The 24,948-nt window shown below is 35.2% G+C and overlaps 2 protein-coding genes, 1 long non-coding RNA gene and 1 pseudogene across 3 annotated transcripts; 3 read left to right on the forward strand and 1 right to left on the reverse strand.

Annotated features, from left to right (window-relative positions):
- The first annotated feature begins 1 nt into the window (after position 1).
- LOC127091851 (40S ribosomal protein S27-2-like) lies at positions 2-682 on the forward strand (annotated as a pseudogene).
- A 6,440-nt stretch (positions 683-7,122) lies between these two features.
- LOC127094101 (uncharacterized) lies at positions 7,123-7,842 on the forward strand. Its single transcript, XM_051032970.1, has one exon. It carries the CDS (start codon positions 7,123-7,125, stop codon positions 7,840-7,842), a length of 720 nt encoding a protein of 239 aa, XP_050888927.1.
- Positions 7,843-14,721: 6,879 nt separating this feature from the next.
- LOC127091852 (proline-rich receptor-like protein kinase PERK1) lies at positions 14,722-17,342 on the forward strand. Its single transcript, XM_051030569.1, has 10 exons — positions 14,722-14,797; positions 14,882-14,968; positions 15,054-15,124; positions 15,260-15,336; positions 15,577-15,724; positions 15,908-16,069; positions 16,255-16,474; positions 16,567-16,688; positions 16,889-16,978; positions 17,083-17,342. Exons 2-7 carry the CDS (start codon positions 14,899-14,901, stop codon positions 16,408-16,410), a joined length of 684 nt encoding a protein of 227 aa, XP_050886526.1. The 5' UTR covers positions 14,722-14,797; positions 14,882-14,898; the 3' UTR covers positions 16,411-16,474; positions 16,567-16,688; positions 16,889-16,978; positions 17,083-17,342.
- LOC127091853 (uncharacterized) lies at positions 16,914-18,048 on the reverse strand. The gene is made up of 2 exons (XR_007792018.1): positions 17,471-18,048; positions 16,914-17,373 (listed from the first exon to the last, which is right to left on the reverse strand). It is a non-coding gene; the product is annotated as an uncharacterized LOC127091853 (long non-coding RNA).
- Between the last annotated feature and the right edge of the window lie 6,900 nt (positions 18,049-24,948).

Raw genomic sequence — 24,948 nt, forward strand, 5'->3', positions numbered from 1 at the left:
ACGAAACTGACGTTTTATATTGACCTTTCATCTAAAGCTTTCTGTCTTTGGCTTTTTTTCACATTCGCACCCCCTCCCTATCTCATTTTTTAGGGTTCGCAATCTGTCTCATTCTTCAACCTCAACATGGTTATCCCTTCTCTCCTTCGACTCTTGATCTAAATAAACACTCGCTTCAATTTTGATTGTTATAATCGATTTCATTGTTTTCAGGTTCTCCAAAACGATATTGATCTGTTGAATCCACCTGTGGAACTCGAGAAGAGGAAGCACAAACTCAAACGGCTCGTTCAATCTCCTAATTCATTCTTCATGGTAATCATGTTCATTACTGATTCTCTTCTGGTTTGTTTTCACACTTTTTATTCCGTTTGTAATATTTGTTTTTTTTGTATTTTTTTTAGGACGTCAAATGCAAAGGTTGCTTCAACATGTAAGTTCCTGTTTAATTCTCATATTTTTTCATGATAGAGATATTACAAACCCTAAATGTTTTAAATTTGTTCTTTTTCACGTAAAGTTATAATTATAAAACCATTGATTAGTTGAATCAATCATCATGCAGAACTACCATGTTTAGCCACTCTCAAACTGTTGTTGTTTGTGAGAACTGTCAAACAGTTTTGTGCCAGCCAACAGGTGGCAAAGCAAGACTAACACCTTCAGGAAGAAGGGTGATTAGTTAAGAATCTCTTTAGTCTTTTTGAAGGTCATGTTCTTATTATGTGTTTAGATTGCTTGCTCAATGGAACTGGTTGTGTCATGTCAATGTGCTTTTTGTTCTCTATGTTGAGATGATTTTTGAATGAATTTTGTTTGTTTGATATGGTTGGTTGATATTATCTCATTTGCTTTAAATTATGTTTAGTAATTTATATAAGTAACTTTGTGCATGTTGTGATATAGTATATTTATGCAAATGACTCTTATCTAGCATAGTATATCCATATTCACATATGTCTTTGCTTGTTTTACTTTTCCAAAATTTCGATGAGTCTTCCTCTCAATTTAGATCAAAAGGAACTTGGATTTTATCCCGCTTACATAAAGATCTTGTGAACTAACACAAATACGTTAGTAATAAGAAGAAAGATAAAATGAAAGTTTATATACAATATAAACAAAATCAGCTGAGTTCCATAAAATGGTGGAAGTTACAAATAAGCTATAAAAGTCTTTGACAAAAAATACTTAGTTGGTCACGATCTCGTACACACAAAATATTACGAATCATCAAAATATTATGAAAATACTATTAACTACTTTTATTCTCTATATTTTTCTAGTATGTGTGTGTCATGTTGTGCCAAAACTTTCTGTCCATACAAGAATTTCTCGTCTTTAACAGTAAAGTCATCTTATTGATTGGTGTGCATGTGTCAAATAGATTGACATTTGTGTGAACAAAAATGGTAATATAAACGGAGTAAAATAATTATATCTATAAAGATTGAAGTGATAATATATATATATATATATATATATATATATATATATATATATATATATATATATATATATATATATATATATATATATATATATATATATATATATATATATATATATATTTGATTACCAATAAGTTATAAAAGTTGTCTTCTCAAATTAAATTTTAAAAGTTGAATATAAAAATATTGGAGAAAACAATGATAGAAAAATCGATTCTAGTATGATGATAATAATAATAGTAGTAATAATAATACGGTATATTTAAAAATAAAGGTAATATTAATTTGTGTTCTAGATACACAGGTTTAGAATTAAATGAAAAAATATTATTTTGAAAATTATATATTATTTTTAATAAAAATATAAAATTTAATTTTCAATACAAATTTTTTATAAATAAATTTTTTATCTTATGTTCCTAGGATACAAATTAGCATTATCCTAAAAATAAATTTTAAAAAATTGAAAACATACATTAAAAATTAATGAAAAAAAACCTATGATGTATAATTGAAAATATACGTCAAACGTTTTATTAATAAGTGAATATATATATATATATATATATATATATATATATATATATATATATATATATATATATATATATATATATATATATATATATATATATATATATATATATATATATATATATATATATATATATATATATATATATATATATATATATATATATATATATATATATATATATATATAACATATGCTCAACATTTTTTTAATCCCCACTACTTTAGCAAAAGCATCTCACATAAGATGTCAATTTTTAATGGATATATGTAGCATTGTCCTGTTATTGATTTACATAAATAAACAATTAACAATAATATTCGTTGTTATAATGCTATATAAAAAAATTAAATGCGTAAACAAATAAAAAATTACACTCATACTCGATTTTATTAATTCTTTTGCAATTTTCCATATAGTATGAATAACTATTTCAAACAACATGCCACTTGACCGATCCCTTGGGTTAAAGATAAACTTTTAATGTAACAATTTCATTTTTTTTTTAAATAATCATGTATTTTAAATTAAATCTCTAAATAACTATTTTTTCAAAAAAAAATCAAAATAATCACATTTTCAAATAGATGCGTCAGATAAACTGCTGGCGCATCTATTTACATTTCAAAATGAGGCGCCTACTCCATTGACGTATGTTTCCAAAGGCATTGCATAGGGCCGTCATGATTGTTGGCGCATGCATGTGTAATTTAGCACATGCGCCCATGCATCTGGCGCATGCATGTGGTTGTGTGTATAACGTCTAACCCTCTAGCGCATACATTTTATGGTTCATATATAAATACACTACGCATCTCCTATATTTTTTCACACAAGTTCTTACCCTCCAATTCCATTTTCTTTCATTCTACTTCAACCTCCTTCATTTTTTTGTTTTTTAACCACGTCTGAATACATTCACAAGAGAAATGTCCATTTAATTTTTTCAACCCTCGCACCTAAGATTCAACTTTGGAATATCAATTTGTTTGAACGTCTTAATCGGAAGTTGAACCGTTCGTTAGATGGAGAAATTGCAGATGGTGAAAGGATTAGAAGGATTCAATGCATTGTGTCCACATTCAACCAAAATGGAGAAGTGCATGAATGGGCAGATATTAAGACTGACAGAGACGTTCACAGGATGATGCATAATATGTTCAAAATTGTTTTGATGGTTGTAATCACTTAGTTATAGTAATGGTATTTTAATTATTTGTGTTGTTTGTGTTGTTGTTTATATGTTGATTTTGTGTTGGATGTGTTGTATTTGCTTGTGATGGTATTCCCTCACAAAGTTATCATATGAAATAAATTATGTTTTTTATATATTGCAATAGAGGCACATGTAAATTTATCTTGTTGTGCTCGTTCCAACACTAGGACAATTAGTACGATTGTGACCTAGTTGACAGTATGAACTACATAATCGAACCATTTTGTTCGCCGTATCCATTTCGGTTCGAATACGGATGCTGTTTGGGCGATCATTTTTCTTTCTTCGCATAACTTCATTGTGTCAGACAATGTTCCATTGATATTCTGGCCAGTAATCCTCTTTTGCAACAACTGAAAAACTAATTTTGTAAACTTTGGATGGGCTTATGACTTTGTAAACGTCAGATAGTGAGCATGATGGATTCCTTTGAACCTTTAAACATGCCGCAATGACATGGGAGCAGGGTGTACGAAAGGTTTGGAATTGTCTGCAATCGCACCAACCTCTATCTAGTTTCACTCTGTTTTGTTTAATTGACATGCCTTCATTGTGATCCATGGACTCGACAACATTGTACCGACCTTTATTACAGTCAAACACCATGACCACGTGTGTCTTTGCTTTGGCAGCTTCGTGTCTAATGAATTTCATTGATGCATCACTAAACAACTGCCCATATTGTAACACTGAACTCCACTTGGAACGTCTGGTCTCAAACAACACCCATAGCCTGAAATATGTTTCCTGCACTAAAGCGGTTATAGGTAGGTTTCTGATGCCTTTGAAGACTGAGTTCATTGATTCCACGAGATTTATTGTCATGTGGCCCCAACGTTGACCGTTGTCGTATGCCCCAGTCCACTTCTCCAATGGAATACTGTCGATTCACCGTACTGCATCTGCATTTGACAATCTTATGTCTTCATGGTAGCGTTTGAAAGAAGGTTCTGATAATGCATAACCTGCATTGACAACCTTCTTCTACAACGTTTTGTCTTTGATCTCCCGCATAAAATTATGAGCGATATGTCTAATGCAGAAGATATGCGTCGACGGAGGATCCTGCCAGCCATTATCAATGTTTTTGTTTGCACTGACTATTGAAGGGTGTCAATCAGAGATCAAACATAAGTTAGGTTAAGGAGCAACATGCAATCAGATATTTCTTAGGAAAAAACTCAATCCCTTAGCAGTATCCCCTTCAACTAGGGCAAAGGAGATTGGAAAAATATTGTTGTTGCCATCTTGTGTCACTGCCATCAGTAACGTTCCTTTATATTTCCCGTACAACCATGTACCATTAATTTGTATAATAGGTTTACAAAAAGAAAAATCTTCGATGCATGGTTGATACGCCCAAAAGAGACGGTGGAATATTCTATTTCCAATAGCACAGGTCTCGTCTGGTGTATACGCCGGCAACATTTCCAACTTGACAATAGTACCTGGAGCATACTGTTTAAGAGCCAATATGTTTTTTGGAAGTTGTTTGTAAGACTCCTCCCAATTGCCATACACTTTTTCAACCGCTTTTGTCCTAGCTATCCAAGCATTCCTATATGATGGAGTATAGTTGTATTGTGCTACAATATGCGATATTATTGTACTCACCTTTAACGACGGATTATCGCTAATGACATATAAAATTTTATCCCATATTAATTGAGATCTAAGTTTCCGATGGTCTTGCATTGGGTTTGTGAGCATGCATGTGTGAATTGGACCCATGGATCCAATCTCCCAAGAATCACTCCTCTTCCGGTATGAAGTTGACAACCGGAAAAGGCAGTGCTCATTTCGACAATAAATTTTGTACCTCATTGCATTAGTTCTATCAACTCTGTAATCAGCTGATAGTTCCATGTGAAATTTTTTAATAGCTTTTACACAATCTTCTTTTATGCGAAATGTGTCTCCTTCTTTCAATGATCCTTGAATTTGAACATAAGGATTGTAAAATATATCTGATAAAGGTTCATCGGCACCCAAATTCAAGCTTGTCATGTGTTGAGGTGGACAATATACATGACTAGTTGGTAATGGCTCCTATTCTTCATCATTCACCATTGAATCAACCAATAACTTGACTTCTTCTTCTTCCTCATCTACAACATTGACCTCAGATTGTTCGCGTCATCAGTTTCACAAAACACTTGTGACTGATCAATAAATTGAGACACTTGTTGTTGTTGTGGTAATATATACAACTCTATATCGTTGTACCCAAATTGTTCGTGACTGACAAACATATGATGAACATCATCATCATCATCTCGAATCTTCTTCTGATAAAACTTTACCTGGTTGTTTGCAAATCACACCAGATTTTTATAGATGATTTAGCCCACATGACTCACTGCAATTTATTTTCTATTTTTTGTTTCAGATGTGAAAATTTTGATCGTCGATTTATTGTAAACCGAGTTACTTATGTGTTGCGAAAACAAAAACCGAATAATTGATGCTCAAATATTTCACCTTCGGTATGGGCACTGATCATGTAATATGGTGAGGAAGACATTTTTTAAATGTAACTTTAGTGTTTCTACTAATTTGTATGGGTACTGATGGTGAATGCATTGATCTATTATTCGCATACAATTAAATAGGGTAAATGGTGTATGCACTGATCACGCAATTCATTTGCAAAGACAAGACAGTGCAATGCAAAGAATCCATTACAGAGACAAGATAATACAATGCATCCGCCTGCAAGGAATCTCTATACATAAAGAATCTCTCTCTGCCCTAATACAATGCTTGTGTTTGCACACAAGGAATCTCTGACCTAATAATCCAAGGCATGCGCACATTCTAATGGCGCATAAACATACACCCTGGCCTTAGGCGCCTCTTCCTTGCATGCATAAAAAGACATGCATGCACCACTAGCTTTGGTGCATGTGACCATGCATTTCATAAAGCAAGCATGCGCCATAGCCTTAGGCGCCTACACCTATGTCACATACATGCACCATATCTCATGCTTCACATGTGGCGTACCTATTCACATGCTGCAACACTTACTCATATATAAATAGAGCATCAACTCACAACATTCAATATCTGCAACACTAACAATCAACCTCTGCAACACTTCATCTTTACCACACTCAACCTCTGCAACACTCAACCTCTGCAGCATTATGTCTCTATTGACTATGGGTGATGAACATCGAGGAACAATCAACAATATCTCGACATTTGTATGTTATTACTTCTTTTTACTTATTTCATATTTATTTTGTATTTATTTCTTATTAATGTTTTTATTATATATTACTTCTTCTTATTTTATTTCTTACTTATGTTTTATTAGGATCGAAAACGATTTTGATGTCGTGTACATGAATATGTATGGAATAATCAATACAGAATCAAATGATTCTGTTTGTACAACTCATTAAGGATTAGGATTAATGTAATTAATTAGCTATTATTTCCTGTTCTTTTCTGTAATTAGAATTAGCATTCATGGGAAATTAATTCCCCTGATTCTTAGGTCAGATTTCTCTTTCAAATCCTGCCTTATGCAGTCTATAAATACAACATATGTAATTCTCATAAAAGATAAGGAAATATACAATATATTTCTACATGGTATCAGAGCACGATCTGAACCATCCCTAACCTAGCGCCGCCAAACTATGGAGGATCACAAATCTGATGAATCGCTCAAAGTGGAGACTGGATCATTTCCGACCAGTTCACACGAAGGGCTCACTCACCTCATCACAAGCCATAAATTAAATGGTCAAAACTATACCCAATGGGTAAGGTCAGTCAAGATCTTCCTTGAAGGAAAAGGAAGGGAAGGCTACACAACGGGGGATTCTAAATGTCCCGAAAAAGGAGACAAAAACTTTTAGAAATGGAAACTTGAGAGCAGCCAAGTAATGTCATGGTTGCTTAATACCATGACAAACGAAATTGGTGAAAATTTCATGTTCTATGACACTGTAAAAGAGATATGGGATGCAGTGAAGGAAACATACTCAAATGTTGACAATACATTTGTCATATTTGAGATTAAAAGCATTCTTCATGACCTTCGACAGGGAGAATCTTTTGTTACTGAGTATTTTAATATACTTAACAAACACTGGCAGCAACTCGACATATATGAAGAGGTTACATGGTGTTGTATAGAAGATCAAAAGAAATATAAGGAGTTGGTGGAAAAAGATAGGATTTACAAGTTCCTATTAGGGCTAAACAAGGACCTAGATGAAGTTCGTGGAAGGATCCTTGGAACCAAACCACTTCTCAAAATTCGAGAAGCCTTTTCAGAAGTGAGAAGGGAAGAAAGCAGGAAGAAAATCATGTTGGGAACACCTAGCTCAGTTCCGTACAGCGAGAGCTCTGCAATGGCAGCAAGAGGGAATCAACCTCGGCCACCACAAAAGAAAACCCGCCCCTGGTGTGAACACTGCAAGAGACCAGGCCACACAAAGGAAACATGTTGGATCATACATGGAAAACCTTCAGAGACCAAATTTTTCAAAGGTAAGGAGGGAAGAGGTAACACAACATTTAACAATCAAGAAGATGAGGTATACTCTAACTCATCTCTTTTTAGCAAAGAACAAATGGAGGCTCTTCAAAAACTCCTTCAGCAAACCATGTTAACTGCATAAAAAGGTGGTACTGTTGTAGTGGCTCAAAGAGGTAATTAGTTACATGCTCTAAACACTAGTAAGGAAAAAATAAAATCATGGATTGTTGACTCAGGGGCTTCAGATCACATGATTGGAGATTTTACTTTGTTTAGTAGTTATTCTCCATGTCCCTATAACTATAATGTTCGAATAACTGATGGTACACATTCTAAGGTCATGGGTAAAGGATCAATTATCATTTCACCAAATATTACACTTGACTCTGTTTTGTATGTGCCTAAACTGGATTGTAACTTGTTGTCTATTAGCAAGATTACAAGAGATTTGAAATGTGTTACTAAATTCTTCCCTAACTTGTGTGAATTTCAGACTTTGGAGTCGGGGAAGACGATTGGCAATGCTGAAGAGTGTGCTGGACTCTACCTCCTTCAAGTGGAAAAATTAGAAGAAAAACTCAAGAATAATTGTCATGTTGCAGCTGCAGTTTCAAGTGATAATAATCCTGTAATGATGTGGCACTATAGATTAGGCCACCCAAATTTCATATACTTGGAAAAAATGTTTCCCTCTTTATTCAATAAAAACAAGGAACATTTTCAGTGTGAAATTTGCCAATTGTCTAAACATACTCGAAACCATTACTCACCCCAATCTTATAAACCCTCAAAACCTTTTTCATTAATTCATAGTGATGTATGGGGACCATCACGAGTCCACAACATTACAGGCTCGAGATGGTTTGTCACATTTATTGATGATCACACACGTGTTACCTGGGTGTTTCTAATGAAGGAAAAATCAGAAGTAGGGAGAATATTTGAAATTTATCATAAGATGGTACAAACACAATTCCAAAGCAATATTCAGATACTTAGAACTGACAATGGCCGTGAGTATTACAACCTTGCTCTAAATTTCTATCTTCAAAAGGTTGGAATTGTTCACCAAATCTCGTGTGTGGACACTCCCCAACAAAATGGAGTTGCGGAAAGGAAGAATAAACACCTTTTGGAAGTGACTAGATCAATCATGTTAGCCACAAATGTCCCACAACACTTTTGGGGAGAAGTTGTCCTTTCAGCAACTCACCTTATAAATCGAACACCCTCCCGTATCCTTAACTTTAAGACCCCACTCTCCACACTTCAAAACCTATTTCCAACCAGCAAAATCTTTTCCTCTATTCCATTAAAAATATTTGGATGCTTAACTTTTGTCCATAACCTCAACCCTCACCGAAGCAAATTAGACCAAAAATCCATCAAATGCATTTTTCTTGGTTACTCTCCTCACCAAAAGGGATATAGGTGTTACTTTCCCCATACCAAATTTTTTTACCACACTATGGATGTAACCTTCTTTAAAAATCAACCTATTACACCAAAACTGGTATTCAGGGGGAGCATATAGAAAATTTAGAATACCAACTTTTGCCTCTTGAACTAACCGAACATGACAAAATCTTACCAAACCAAACCGGCAACACTCAATCAGCCGAACCTATGCCTAAACCAGCTGAAAAATTACCAGACCAGACCTCAAACATTCAGCCGAGTGAAAGGACAACAGAAGTTGTGACGGAAAAAGAACCAATTATAGTTTCAACCACATCTCAACAGGATTGTGATCCAAAAACAGGCAAGTGGAAGGGTTTTTGTTATAAAAGGAAGGAGGTAGAGTCAAGCAAAGCTCCAATGCGAGGCCATGAGTCAAACCAGACTCTAGAAAATGAAGTTCCCACAGGTAATATTCTTCCTAACTCTGAACATGTTGATACAATAGATATTGATATTCCCATTGCTATGAGAAAAGGGGTTAGAACTTGCACTAAACACCCTATTGAAAAATATATCTCCTATGGAAAACTATCACAAAGTTACAGGTCCTTTGTAGCAGTTGTTGACAACATAGAAATTCCAAATAATATTCAAGAAGCATTGCAGAAACCTGAATGGGCAGCAGCTGTAACAGAAGAAGTTCAAGCACTTGTAAGAAATGGCACATGGGAGATCACTGTTATACCAGAAGGGTAGAAAGCAGTAGGATGCAAGTGGATATTTTCAATTAAACACAATGCTGATGGGAGTATAAACAGGTACAAAGCTCGGTTGGTTGCAAAGGGGTTCACACAATCATATGGGGTGGATTATGAGGAGACTTTTACACCCGTTGCGAAGCTCAATTCTGTCTGGGTTCTACTATCTTTGGCAGCAAATCTAGATTGGCCCCTACACCAACTAGACATAAAGAATACATTTCTAAATGGAGAGTTAGAAGAAGAGGTATATATGCAAATTCCTCCGGGACTTGAATCACCTGGAACCGCCAACATGGTGTGTCGACTTCGCAAATCTCTATATGGCCTCAAACAATCACCAAGGGCATGGTTTAATAGACTAACAAAAGTTGTCAAGAAAGATGGTTTTGTTCAATGTCAAACAAACCATACCATGTTTGTCAAGCACTCTTTGGATGGGAAGATAGCTTTGTTTATTGTCTATGTTGATGATATCGTTATTACGGAAGACGATGATGAACAAGTCAACCCGTTAAAGAAACTTCTAGCAAAAGAATTTGAAGTCAAAGACTTGGGACAACTCAAGTATTTTCTAGGGATGGAAATTGCACGAACAAAGAATGGTATTTCAGTTTCTCAAAGGAAGTACAATCTGGATTTACTTCAAGAAACAGGTATGCTTGGATGCAAAGCTGCCAATACTCCCATAGAACAAGTAAAAAGGAGTGAAGATGAGAATGTACCAGCTAATAAAGATAGATATCAAAGTCTAGTTGGAAAACTAATCTATCTAACTCACACCAGACCAGACATTGGTTTTGCTGTAAGCATGGCTAGTCGTTATATGTCAAATCCAACTGAAACTGACATGAGAAATGTGAACAGAATTCTCCAGTACCTGAAAGGTACGCCAGGCCGAGGACTTTATTTTCAAAAGAACTCAAACAGAGGCATTGAAGTCTACACCGATTCTGATTGGGCAAGATGTTTATCTGACAAGGAATCAACTACAGGCTACTGCACATTTGTATGGGGTAATATGGTAACTTGGAGAAGCAAGAAACAATCTGTTGTGGCTAGGAGTAGCGCAAAAGCAGAATTCAGAGCTATGTCACAAGGTATTTGTGAAGGAATTTGGCTTAAGCGAATGCTAGATGAGATCAAAATTCCTACCAATCACCCCATGAAGATATTATGTGATAACAAGGCTGCTATTAGCATTGCTAAGAACCCGATACAGCATGATAGAACAAAGCATGTGGAGATAGACCGACACTTCATCAAGGAGAAAATTGATCATGAAATTATAAGTGTTAATCATATTCCATCATGCCGGCAAACTACAGACATTCTAACAAAAGCCCTTCCAAGGAACATATACGAGAATATCAAATCCAATCTGGGTATGATAGACATCTACCACCCAGATTGAGGGGGAGTATGGAATAATCAATACAGAATCAAATGATTCTGTTTGTACATCTCATTAAGGATTAGGATTAATGTAATTAATTAGCTATTATTTCCTGTTCTTTTCTGTAATTAGAATTAGCATTCATGGGAAATTAATTCCCCTGATTCTTAGGTCAGATTTCTCTTTCAAATCCTGCCTTATGCAGTCTATAAATACAGCATATGTAATTCTCATGAAAGATAAGGAAATATACAATATATTTCTACAATATGTATCCCACGATCCTTTGATAGAACCATATATTCGAGGATGTGGTTTTGGAAATCTCCTCAACATAGTCTCGTACTCGGTTGACTACAAATTTATTCTTGATTTGTTGGAGATATGGAGACCCGAGACCCACACATTCACCTTCCTTTCGGTGAGTGTACCGTCACACTTGAGGACATATACATGTTGTTAGATCTACGTATCGATGGAAAGGCCGTGAATGGTAGAGTTAACTAGGATAACTCTATTTGCAATGAATTATTGGGTGCCCCTTTGTGTGACGATCAAGCTGCGGGAGAGACATCCGGTCAAGCTAGGGGGCAAGATATTAATTTAAGATATCTCAAGCAACATTATGCGAGTATAACATTGACCGAAGAATCTACCGAGTACGAAAAAATAATTAAAGCTCAGTGTTATATTATGATTTTATTTCTCGAAAATACTGGTAATACGGTAAATATTATGTATTTACCGTTGTTACGAAACATAAATAAGGTAAGCACATATAGTTGGGGTTCAATTGTTTTGGCTCATCTATATAGTGCATGTGTAGAAATGCAAAAAAAAAAATACTTATATTTTTTATGCATGCGCATATTTGCTACAAGCATAGGGTTGGTCAAGAATGTCGCCACTCGCCCCGGTAAACGAGAACTATTCATATTCCCGTTTGCAACAAAGTAAGTTTAAAACTTTACCATATAATTAATTAGACTTTATATTACAAATAACTGTAAATAATATTTTTCAATTATTTTTGTCTAGGTGGTCAGTTAGAGGGATGAACTACAATAGGTGTCTGAAACACGCTATAGTAGTCTATCGCAATATATTAGATCACATTGGACCAGACGATGTAATACTCCTACATAACTTTATTTTAATTTAAAAATAATTATCAAATTATTTATCATCTAATCATGTCGTATTGTTGTACAGTTTATCTAGAGGCCATATCTGGGTCTTGATCATCAGGTTAACCATGATGATGATGCAGTTTGAATTGCAAAAACATCAATTATCCAGTTCACTACTGTGGAGATGCACCAGAGTGACCGGGTAAAACTGCAGTTCGGCATGCAACAACAAATTCCAGAACCTCCTACGTGTTTGGGAGATTGGCATCAAAAAAGAGAGATGCCCAATGGGATTATTCCAACTGGAGAGACTTCGCAAAAGAGATGTGTCGTCATTGGAGAAATCGACGATAACACATCTTAAATGAACCAGTCGTACATGGTGCTAGACCAACTCAACAGTATATGGCATGGTTTATGTCGGTTACAACGCAACAATTTGTGTCTGAGCCAAGGTATTTGATTGATCCACGCCAACTAGTTTCGTCATCATACGCTCAACAACAAGTCCTCGTCCAACACCGATGTCAAACCACCCAAATCCAACAACCAACCTCACACCATCACCCTACCACATACACCCAACAACCAAACACCCAACCTCGTAACCTATTCATGCCAAACACCCAACCTCGCAATCCATTCATGCCACACACCCAACCTTAAAATCAAGAATCAAACCCTACCCACTAACAACCATACACAACCACCACAATAGTCTATAGCCCAGATGATTCATATGATTCACTTTATCGTAGTCCCCCACCAATGACCATCCAAACATCACATCACCACAACATTCAACCATTGTTTAACTTTAGTACACCCCATGAATCATTGCTTTGTTTCCAAAACGATTCAATCTCCCAATTCGGGCAACTATATCGTCCACAATTCATCCAACTACTACAACATGGGCACCGAACTCAATTACGAAAGTGTCGTTGGCGAGAACCCCCTTAACTATTGTGAACAAATGATGACACATCTATCAAATACCGCTGGACCTTTCACCATACCTTCACACCAGCCACCATTGGATCATGTCAACACTCAAAGACCCCAAATACCTCAAGAAAATCGTGGAAGACCTCGAAGACAGACCAATGCACTTGGATGTGGAACAGGAGGACGTTTCAATCGGGTCGGTCATTGAAATTTTGGTCAATTCCATGTAACTTTTATTATAACATAAATAAAATAAAAATTAAATATTTTTTTATTTAATTGTTAAATTAAAATAAAAAATAAATAAATGAACATGCACCAGATGCATTGGCGCATGCACCAATGCATATATGCATGCGCCTACATGCATGGCCATTTGGAGCATGCACTAGCTCCAATGACGCCTACTTTAAAAGTTAAATGGATACGCCAGTTCAACTGACGCATCTGTTTTGAAACGTGGTTATTTTAGTATTTATTTTGAACAACTGATTATTTAGGGATTTAATTTGAAAAACATGATAATTTTGAAAAATAAATTCAGAATCTCATATATCATAGTGGTTGAGCTTTGAGGAAAAGGCATAAAAAAAAGTGGAAATTCAAATTGATTTCAAGTAGATTTACAATGCTTTATTAAATAAGAATAAAAAATGGGCGCATGTCTTACTGTTTTTTTCGCAGGATCCGAATTGAGTTAAGGCATGATTTGGAAGTTTGTATTGTTCACGTGTATCGCGAAGCCAACCATTGTATCAATTAGCGTTGGACAGAATAAAGAAACCCAGCCCAAACCGACCAAACCATGTGGCCCCTTAGACACCGGTTTGGGTGAGTCGGTTTTTCGGTTTGACGGTTTGAATAATCTTGGGTTCACATGGGTTAAACCGGTCGGTTTAGGTTTGAATTTATGGACCCGATGATATCCTAAACCGACCGGTTCAGTAGAAATTATGTTATAGACCATAAATTCCTAAATCAACCTCCGCTAGGGTTCATCATTCTCTCAGGTAATCGGTTGATTCTAGGGTTCATCCTTTCAATTTCCAGTTCGTGGTTTCATCGTTTAAGAACTAACTCTTTCTACCTTCCAATTTTTCGGTTGATGCTAGTTCGTGGTTTCATCGTTTAACGAAGAATCGTCGCCGTCCATTATTCAACCACAAATCACCACCGATGTAAGTTACTCCTTATCTTTCTTTCTCTCTTTCCCTCTCTTTCTCTCTGACTATGGTTGAAATGTTAAGTTTGGTTGAACTATTTCTGATGGGTTTGACTTTGTTTTGTTTTAACTCCGATTCTAAAACTGCTTCTTCAGATTGATTTTGTGAAGGTGTTGTCGGTAAATATTGTTCCTACTCAGCTCGCCGACAACTTCTCTTGTTGGATACTGCAGCACCGGGTTTCAGAGGCTACTTGTTTATGAGTTTGTTCCCAACAATACATTGGAATTTCATTTACATGGTATTTTTTTTTGTCATTCTTTTGTGTAGCACAATGCTTATGCCAGAAGTGTTCTTAATTCTTATGATTATTTTTTAACGGCAGGAAATGGACGACCAACGATGGATTGGCCAACAAGATTGCGAATTGCTTTAGGATCTGCAAAAGGACTTGCTTATCTTCATGAAGATTGTATGCTCTGTACTTGACTGTAATTTTTTCAGCAAAGCTAGTTTTTGTCAAACTCAATGTTTATTGTAATTATCTGTTTGTGTAGGTCATCCTAAGATCATTCATCGTGATATTAAAGCTGCTAACATCCTTCTCGATTTTAAGTTTGAAGCAAAGGTATGCTCTTTAATATATCTTCCTTGCAGCAGTGGTGATGCTCCATTTAAAATGCCCTAAGAAGTTCTGTGCAATAATTGTTTAATATGAAGTGTGGATTTTAGTTATAATTTAGTGTCAAATTTCTATTAACAGGTTGCTGATTTTGGTCTTGCAAAGATTGCTTCCGATCTCAACACTCATGTTTCTACTCGAGTGATGGGGACTTTTGGGTAAGAACTAATTTATTCCCTTCCTCTCAAAATTTGGATATTGCAAGAAATGTATTTTCTAATCTGCTATTGTTTATGGTAGATTGAATTAATGCATTAAAGGGCATGAAATGTGCTATATGGTGGTTTAGAACTGCGTTAACCAATCAAATTGTTGTTGAAATTAGTTGTTAAATTTGTGTCAAAATATCAGTTCTGATATGCTAAACTCATGAATTATCAATTACTGCTTTCTTACAGGTATCTGGCTCCAGAATATGCAGCAAGTGGAAAACTTACAGACAAATCAGATGTTTTCTCTTATGGAGTCATGCTCCTTGAGCTATTAACTGGACGTCGATCGGTTGATAAAAATCAGACTTACATGGATGATAGTTTGGTGGAATGGGTAAGTGTCATGTTACCATCCTCCTCTTTTCTTGAGGGCTAAATATAATTTGCAACTGAAAATTCAGTCATTTATAATATATTATGAAATAAAGAGTTTTCTGTGTAATATTTCTTTTATTGGAAGAGAACAAGATGACATAGAGTGGCCCTTAACTTTATTCATCTTTCATTGTCATCACAGGCTAGGCCTTTGCTCATGCGTGCTTTAGAAGAAAATAATTTAGATTCTCTGATTGATCCAAGACTTCAGAATGAATTTGACCCTAGTGAGATGACGCATATGGTAGCATGTGCTGCAGCTTGCACACGCCACTCAGCAAAGCGTCGACCAAGGATGAGCCAGGTAAAGTGAATAATTTGTTCTATCATTTATTACTGCACTCCATTCCTTTTGAACTGTCTTTTTAAGAAGAAAAACTATCATTCGTTGTGCTGCTACTGTAAAATCAAACCTAGGTCTTACTTTCCATTCTGAGTTCCTTGTATATGTAAGCATCTTTTTGGGTCTAATAATGGAACAAACCGTAGGTTGTGCGTGCCTTAGAAGGAGACGTGTCACTAGCAGATCTTAATGAAGGAGTAAGACCTGGACACAGCAGTGTCTACAGTTCTTACGAAAGGTGGATTCAGAGCTACAATTCAAATTTTTTTGTTTTGCAGGCATATCAAGAGGAGACTGAATAGCTCAAGCTTCTTGCTGAATGGAAGAGAAAGAAAGGTGGATTCAGAGCTACCATGTTTGTTTTTGGTGAGTACAAGACCATTGTTCTCAAAGTTTACCTACTGAAAAGAGGTTTCTATCAGTGGTAGCAAACCCTGTTAACCTTGTTTCTGTTATAGGAAACTTGGTGGCGGCTCAAGTTGCGACAGAAATCGGTTGGAGCGAGTTTGCGATTTCAATGTTTTCACTAGGAATGGTACATTATTTGCAGGCCAGGACTGTTCAAGAAAACTATAAAAAGGTTAAACATTACATGGTGGATCTACTCATTCCCTTTAACATTCCTTGGTCTAGCTTGTGCTGAATATGCTCATGAAGTGAAAACAAGCATGGCCTCTGGTTTAATGCTGCTGATATGTATTGTGTCTGTTTTGGTTTTTGTTTTTCTCATGCTAACTAATGTTGAATATGATAATGCTGAAGTTCTATCTAATTACACAGAAAGCTGCAATAAAGAAGATGGACATGAAAGCATCAAAAGAATTTTTTGCCGAGCTTAAGGTGTTAACGCGTGTTCATCACTTGAACTTGGTAATAGCTTATGAAAAGAATTTGATTTGATTTTATCTTTTGTTATAGAAATTGTTATGCACTAGCTCTTATATATACGATTGTTGATTGATGATCATCTATAGGTAAGGTTGATTGGATATTGCATTGAAGGTTGATTGGATATTGCATTGCCGGAATGGACTTGTCTCTTACAATATTGAAAAATGCACACACTGCTAGAGAACTAAAATGCACGCCAAAATTGGACTATACTTTTGAATTAGTAACTCCTGCAACTGCACAGCCTTGGTTTTTCACAAGTCTCACCGATGTATTGGACGTTGATTCACATGTAATCTTTTCCATCGATCTTTTGTATTTACTTTAATCCACTTAATCTATTTTTCACACTTTTTTGGCCCCATTGCAATTTCCTGTATTATATACAGTATGAAAACAAAAGATTCAAAGCTCAAAACAAAACTTCCAATTACGAAAATAATTTCAAGCATCTTGCTTCTGCAAATAAACCTTTTCTGAGACCAGTATCAGACATAATAACATATCATCTCTCTTACTATTACTATCCATGCATAATTTGTTGCTCTACATCCCCATTCATCACAGAACTGTGATGATGAACCATATACCACCGTCCATTATGGAACTCAAAGACATTTGTTACATTGAACGGCCCTGTATCCATGTCAGCAAGATAGATATAATATGAGTAGAAATTTAGAATACAAATGTTAACAATGATTGTTCAATCCATTTCCGAAAAATGCAGCAATTTCATAAGTTTTAAGATATATTGTTTTATTTTTTTGTTCATAAGTAAACTAAAAGTTTAAAGACTAGTATAAAATTGTGCTATTTAAATCCTAGATAAAATCCACTTGTGTTGGGTTTCTTTTGGAATGAGCTCAATTATTTTTAAAACCGAATAAACCGCATTATGAAACCGAACCGAACAAAACCGAAACCGAAAATAACCGAATTGCAAACCGGTCGGTTTTGGTTATGTTTTTTCCAACCGATGGTTAGGTCGGATTGGGAATTTGGGCCCGAAAACCGATCCAACCCAACCGATGTCCACCCCTAGTATCAATGTACTTGCAGAACTTGGAGTCAACCATATGGTGGGTATAAAGTATTATGATAATTATCCTTAAAAGTGTACGGTAATTATGTAGCAGATATGATTAGCAAATCCTCTTTGAGATGATTGTTTTTCTGCAGTTGTTTTTCTTTTGGGTCTTGGCTAGGGCTGAACATCGGACGGTCCGGATCGGTTTTCGGTTGAAAAATATCATCATGACTAACTGTTGGGTGAAATATTGTAATCCATTTCCACCCAGTAATATTTATTTATCACATCTAAACTTGGAATGTATATCATATTCCTTCAACCTCCGATCTTGTATTTTGTTCTTCTATGAATCTTATTGAATAATAACCAAATACTTGTCAAATAAAAGAATAAAGGAATAGAGAGGAGTTAGATATCAGAAGAAAAAGTACTATGAAGCTTAATTAAGATATAATAAAAAACTACATAAATAATTTTGGCAAACAAACTACTCAATATTCATAAAGACATAGTACTGGTTATGTGTGGTTATAAAATAGCATCGAGAATTGAGATGATATTAAAGAATATAGGTATTAATTAGTACAAAAATAGGCATAGACTATGTTATTATAAATTCTGAAATAACGCAGGAGCACCACATGATATTTTTTATTATAAATGTTAAACTATGTACATTATATTTCTACGGACATATGTGAATTTAGTTGGGCTGAAAATTTTAAACTGTATCCGTCGGAATTAATCCACATGAAACTGCCTTTATTCATATATTTATTAATGCACCCGATCCGATTCACCCATTAATATGCACTTTTATTCGAATTATTCGGTTTTAGATGGATCCAGATACTTTGTCCATCCCTAGTCTTGGTCCTCCATAATTCCAAAAAATGTCTAATTTATATATTTGAACATTTTTAGAGTTAATTTTTTTTGTCAACTAATCTGATGATTGAAATTCACTCTTTAAAGATAAATATGTGGGATATTGAGCGTTCGAACTCGCGTATTTGTATTTAATATTCATACACAACTACCAACTGAATTTGCCTAATGAGACATATTTGTTAATTTATTGAAGAAAATCTAGTCATCTAAAATAGAGTTGATTAAATAAGTTTCCTTATTTATTTAATTATTTATTTTCAATTAATTAACATACTATTGAATTATTTCATAGTCATATTTTCTCACTTTTCAAAATTAATTGATGTTGCAACATTGCATCATTTGTTTGGTAAGGAGGGCTAAAGCCCAAAATTACATTATGACTTGTCTAGGGGTTGAAACACCCCTTACATCATCATCAAATTGCACTTAATACAATCTGTAATTTCTTCAAGGAAATGCATCTCCCTTTGACTAGGTATTCCTTTGTTGGCTAACGCATTCATGAACTTGTTTGCTTCCCAGTAGGTATGCACCACTTTCACTTCATCATGACACTCCATTAGTTTGATCAACGCATATCCATCAGCTGCCAATGTGGAACCATCCTCTACCATTTTGACAACCAACATAGAATCCACACTAATCTTCACATACCTCATTCTTAAGCTCTTCATGAACTTTAAACCTCAAAAAAGCCCTATTGTTCAACCTTAATCACACTACATGTGTCGATGGGCTTTTAAAAACCACCTTTACACCTTCCTTGAGAGTCTCGAATGATATCTCCACAACTGACAACCTTGTTTTTCTTACTCATCCCATTTGTGTTTAACTTAAACCAGTTACTAACCAGGGGTTTCCAACTTACCATTATGGTTAGTTCTTCTCCTCCCACTGCTACTTTATTGTTAGTAGTAGCACTTTCATACTCATTTATCAACTATAACACAAAGTTGCCCGCGTTCAAAGGCCTCTCATACGAATTATTGTGTTCTTCTTTATTGTGCCACCTCCAAAGATTATGACACCCAATGACCCAAAACCTATTCCACGCATTTTCCCATCATCCATAGCATTAGTGTTTATATTAATCCAGCCTGCTTACTCCGACTAATAAAACTCAACAGCTATATTGCTAAGAACTCTGCTCACCCATATCTGCATGACTTTAGGGCGGTCCATAAACACATGTATGGTAAATTCACACATGCATCCACAAAGTTTATAATTTGTTTCTCCAAATCCTTTCTTGCTCTTCTGCATGTTTGTTAGTAGTCTATCATGTCCAAGCATCCATACAAACTTCTAACTCTGTCATGAACCTTAAGCCTCCATATTTTTCTCTAACCTTCGCCTCCATATTAGTCTGAGTCTTGAAGCGGTTTTCTCTTGACTAACCGATTATTGAGGTTGTTGGCTCGAGTTGACCGATACTCAAAGTGATTTGCCCCTTACTGGGCTTCTTTCACATGATAAAGTTCCTCAACTGACTGTGGGATTCCTTTGATGCTAAATGTTAACTTGCAAATAAAGTTGTTCATTTAAAAATGGTAATTTTAATGTAGTGTTTAAGCAAAATTTTGAAATCACTCATTATTGAAATGATGGTGATATACAGTGAACGAACTAATGATCAGAACATAATGTTGATCTAGCCATTCACAACATGCAAGGTGATGTGATTATAAAAAATAATCAAGTAAATATCTTTTGGAGTTAGGTTAACAACCTTGCTGTAGTATGCTTTCAGAATAAACTATGCCTCAATTAGGTGTTTTGAGGGGTATAACATGGTATGGTTCACGACTTTTGAAACAAAATATATAAGACTCAAAGTTTAATTTTAACCCACCTCTTCTTCTTGATGATCTCCAATCCTACATCCAGTTAATTTGCATACCCATTCAAATCTCAAGGGAGTTTGACAGTGTTAGGGTAAATATGAGGATTCAAGATGAGATTTTCTTGAAATGGAAGTCACCTTATTTTATTTCACCGTTTTTGTTGAGGATTTTGTTGACCTTCTTTGATTGATTTTTATCCCTAATTTTTCCTGGACCGCTTCTTTGAAGCTCTTTCGGTTTATCGGGATCCCCTGATTTTTGCCTAAATTGCCTTTTATGGTGTTCGACTTAGAGAGCTTTCTCTTTTTTTTAAAGATTGTGACTGCAATGTTATTGGTTGTTGAGGAAGAAACGTTACAAACCTATTGGCTTTTCATGACTTCTTCGACACTTCAAGATGTACGCGAAGTGTATGGTTGATCCTCAGGTGTGATGTTTTCTCTTGCAATTTGAATGCAAAGTCAAATTAACTGAACAAATTACCCTGCCCCTTATTAAGATGAAAGGTTTTTAATTCCGAAAGAAACAACAACTTCTAGGCTCAAAGTAGTTGACTAGGGATTAACTCATTATCTATGTGGTATTTGGGGATTTGAAACAATTTCTTACATCATCGCTAAAGTTCTACTTGAAAGCATACCACAACAATTTCGGGTATTTAGTTTTCATCATCCTCCCTCCAATATTTACTTAAACAAAATTTTGATAAATAAAAGTGAATGGAAGAAAAGTTGATATTTCTTTATTTCCGCATAAATGAAGGGAAAATAGCATGAGTGAATACAAATGGATTGATTCATAAAATGCATGATCACTTCATTAATATTACCATTAAAAACATTAATGTTTAAAAACAAGTAGCATTCAACGGACAAAGAAATACAAATGAAAATAACAACAATGCCCCATGACTGCCGCATTGAGGATGGCTTCCTGTTTGATCCACTAACTTCAGGAAATGCCCATTGAGGTCTTCACACTTATCGGGGCGAGAGGTTGTTTACCGACAAGTTTCTTTCTCGAAAGGTTATGTACTTGTTTTGATCAACTATTATACTTTAACTTTAAAAGCATCACAATCTTCAGTCGAGTGACTTATCGGTCCGACATGATACCCACATTGCACATAAGGATCGTATCCAAGTGGGTATAGTTATGGCAACAACTTGAGAGAATTGGGATCTGACAACGAACTTTGAACCAAAGGCTGCATGAGTTGACTGTACATCACATGGATTGGATCAAGAGAAGAATTCCTTCTTTCCAGATTGTTTTGAGGCATATGCTGACTTTGATTCGATTATGATATCCTTATCCTTGGACTCGCCGATTTGAATGATGAACAATTTGGGGTTGCTGATATGGCACTCTAGGAATTGTTGGTTGTCCATTTTTATCCACTTAAAGGTTGGGGTCAGCAAACTTGTCTACATTGACATGACAATCTTAGAATTCTTTTCCTTTATCACCATTGTCGGATGCAACCTTTTTTGATTTATCTCTCACCTCTTCTTTGCTTCTGCTGGTGTGGGTTATGACATTGGAATTCCAATGTGGTATCTCAATGCTCTCGCAAGAAAACAAATATATCTCGTTATCCACATACTTGACGTTTTCCTTGTGGTAAAAGACCTTAAGGGGTTTTAGAGGTCCCTTGCCTTTCTCATTAGTTGGCTCAAAAATCAAGATATATGCACTTGAGCTTTCTTCCTTAAGTGCTAGTGATTTTATGTCTATCAACCTATGCAGCTTGAGCTTAAAACTCTTGAATTTATTTGATAGAGTACCCTATTGTTCCAGTATGGTATCCACAATCGACCTCCGGATGGTCTTCTTCGAAAACTAGACTTTTGTCGTTGATCAGTTCTCGTACCAAGGCTTTCAGCACTAAGGAATAATTCAGGTCATGTCCTACTGCCCCTTTATGGAATTCACATATTACATTTGGATTGTACCATGGCGGGTATAGTATGGGCGTAGGCTTGAGATCTCGAAGAGTCACCAAAGAATTTTGGATCAATTGCGAGTAAAGCTTACTATACGGCACCAGAATCGGGTCATTGTGATCTTTATTCCCATTGTTCTAATTTTGATTCTTATTCTTATTCCGACCCGACTTAGGTGATTTTGAGGAGGAATAGCTAGAGGGCGCTGATATTCCGATTTGGCAGGTGAACACTGAGAAGGACACCTAGAGGAAGGACCATAGGTCGTCGAATGAGGGGTTGCCGCATGGAATTGTCCTTGACTTGGGGTAACACTAGATGGATGTGGAACAATAGCTCCCTCTGTTGCACCAATGGGTACATGGTGACCCTATTTTCTCAACAAGACTTGCAGGGTTTCCAAGACCTATCCAATTTGTCTTTTTAAAAGGTTTACCTCTTCTTTCAATGCCTTTTGACCTCTCCATAACTCATATATCATCTCCTGAGACATGGTTCTTTTTTCTAAACACGTGTAGGGAATCACCTTGCCGGTCATGGACAAATGATGGATGAGTTTTTTTGTTTTGAAAAATGAATATATATTGATGAAATAAAATGCATGATTTTTTTTTTGTATTTTGGTATGCAAAGAAAATGCAATGCATGTATGGTTAGGATATGGGGTAACATGAGTATTTCCATAATAAACTATTCATGTGGGTCTCCTATAGTGGACAATTCTACGATTTCTACCCACAAACCACTCACAGATAAATTCTATATTTTTGATAAGGCTCCCAGAGTCATAGACTTTAATTGTATCAACGTCATGCAACAAGCTAGTCACTTTATGATGAGATTGACGAAAAGGTCTATTATGGGTGGATTCTTCATGTTTGTGGCACAATGAGCGGTCCCTAAAGATTAACAGTACACAACCACCAAAACAGAAACTGGTTCTAAGAGGGGATCCTAGAGTCATAAACCCTTCATGAATCAACGTTATGTGATAGACTAGTTGTCTTATAACGAGATCTACAAATATGTCTACTCTAGGGGGAGTATTCATGTTAAACACACAAGGATGTAGTCTTTGAGGACTAACATTACGCAAACAATGCATAGTGGATATATATATATATATATATATATATATATATATATATATATATATATATATATATATATATATATATATATATATATATATATATATATATATATATATATATATATATATATATATATTGTGGTATCATCACCTGGTTGCCAAATCTGTGGTAAGTTTTTCATTATACAAATTATAATGACAATTTGTGGTTAAATTTATGTTGTGATAGGTTGATTACGCTTAGATAAAACTAAGTAGGTAACCTTTTCTCATTACCTTTTATTAACAGATAATCAAACAATCTTTTAAAGGTGTTTTTAAAACAAAAAATGTTTTTAGTGTTTTCTGTTAAATGCATCTTTTTTTCGGGGAAGGAAGTTGTTGATGATTCTAAAAAAGAAAATTTTTGCTAAAAACATTTTGACATCTTTGATTTGGGAGAAATCCTTCTATCCCTTTGGGTTGATAGTTAAACAATTCGTTGTTTGCCTAGATGACTTTTAATAGGTTGTTGTTTCAGTTAATATTATGTTATGAGTCCAAGTTATCTATTTAGATTTAGCTTTGTGTATCAACCAATCACAACCTTCTTAGCCTGTTTCTTTGATGGATTCTGATGATGATGATAATCATCAAAACAATTTGATCAAAAATGAAGAACTTGTAGAATATCCAAAAAATCTGGATAAACTCAACAGATGGGTTATACCCTCCGTTCCTCCTAATCAATTAGAAAAAGTTTTACTTATCTTTTGCTTTGCCAACTTTTGCTTTTGACAAGATTCTTATTCCATTAACCTTGTATTTTGCTTTTGTTTATTGATTCTTTTTCATTATTGCTTTGAAATGGCAAACAAGATAGTATTCTTCCTTATCTTTTGCCTTTGATTATTGATTTTTATTTTTTGCTTTCTCTTTTGCTTTCTGGGCCATGGATTGAATCATTGCATCCCAGAAATCTTCTGCAGTTGGGTCCTCTGCTTGGGCTTCTCCTGCCAAACAGTCAAAGTTGTGGGAATCAATTGATCCCATGGAAGAGATGGTTTTCATAAATGAATCCTCATCTCTTGATGCTTTTGCTGGAAAAGTGGAGAAGAATTGATTCTTCATATGGTCCAAAGTTCTAACCATGATTTCAT

This window comes from Lathyrus oleraceus, chromosome 6 (genome assembly GCF_024323335.1).
Source record: "Lathyrus oleraceus cultivar Zhongwan6 chromosome 6, CAAS_Psat_ZW6_1.0, whole genome shotgun sequence".
NCBI lineage: Eukaryota > Viridiplantae > Streptophyta > Magnoliopsida > Fabales > Fabaceae > Lathyrus > Lathyrus oleraceus.

Excerpts from the sequence above, each read along its gene's own strand:
- LOC127094101 (XM_051032970.1), top strand. The coding sequence starts at position 7,123 with ATGACAAACGAAATTGGTGAAAATTTCATGTTCTATGACACTGTAAAA.
- LOC127091852 (XM_051030569.1), top strand. The coding sequence starts at position 14,899 with ATGGATTGGCCAACAAGATTGCGAATTGCTTTAGGATCTGCAAAAGGA. Across the intron at positions 14,969-15,053 it reads TGCTTATCTTCATGAAGATT|GTCATCCTAAGATCATTCAT; the intron begins GTATGCTCTGTA and ends CTGTTTGTGTAG. Across the intron at positions 16,070-16,254 it reads GTCGACCAAGGATGAGCCAG|GTTGTGCGTGCCTTAGAAGG; the intron begins GTAAAGTGAATA and ends AACAAACCGTAG.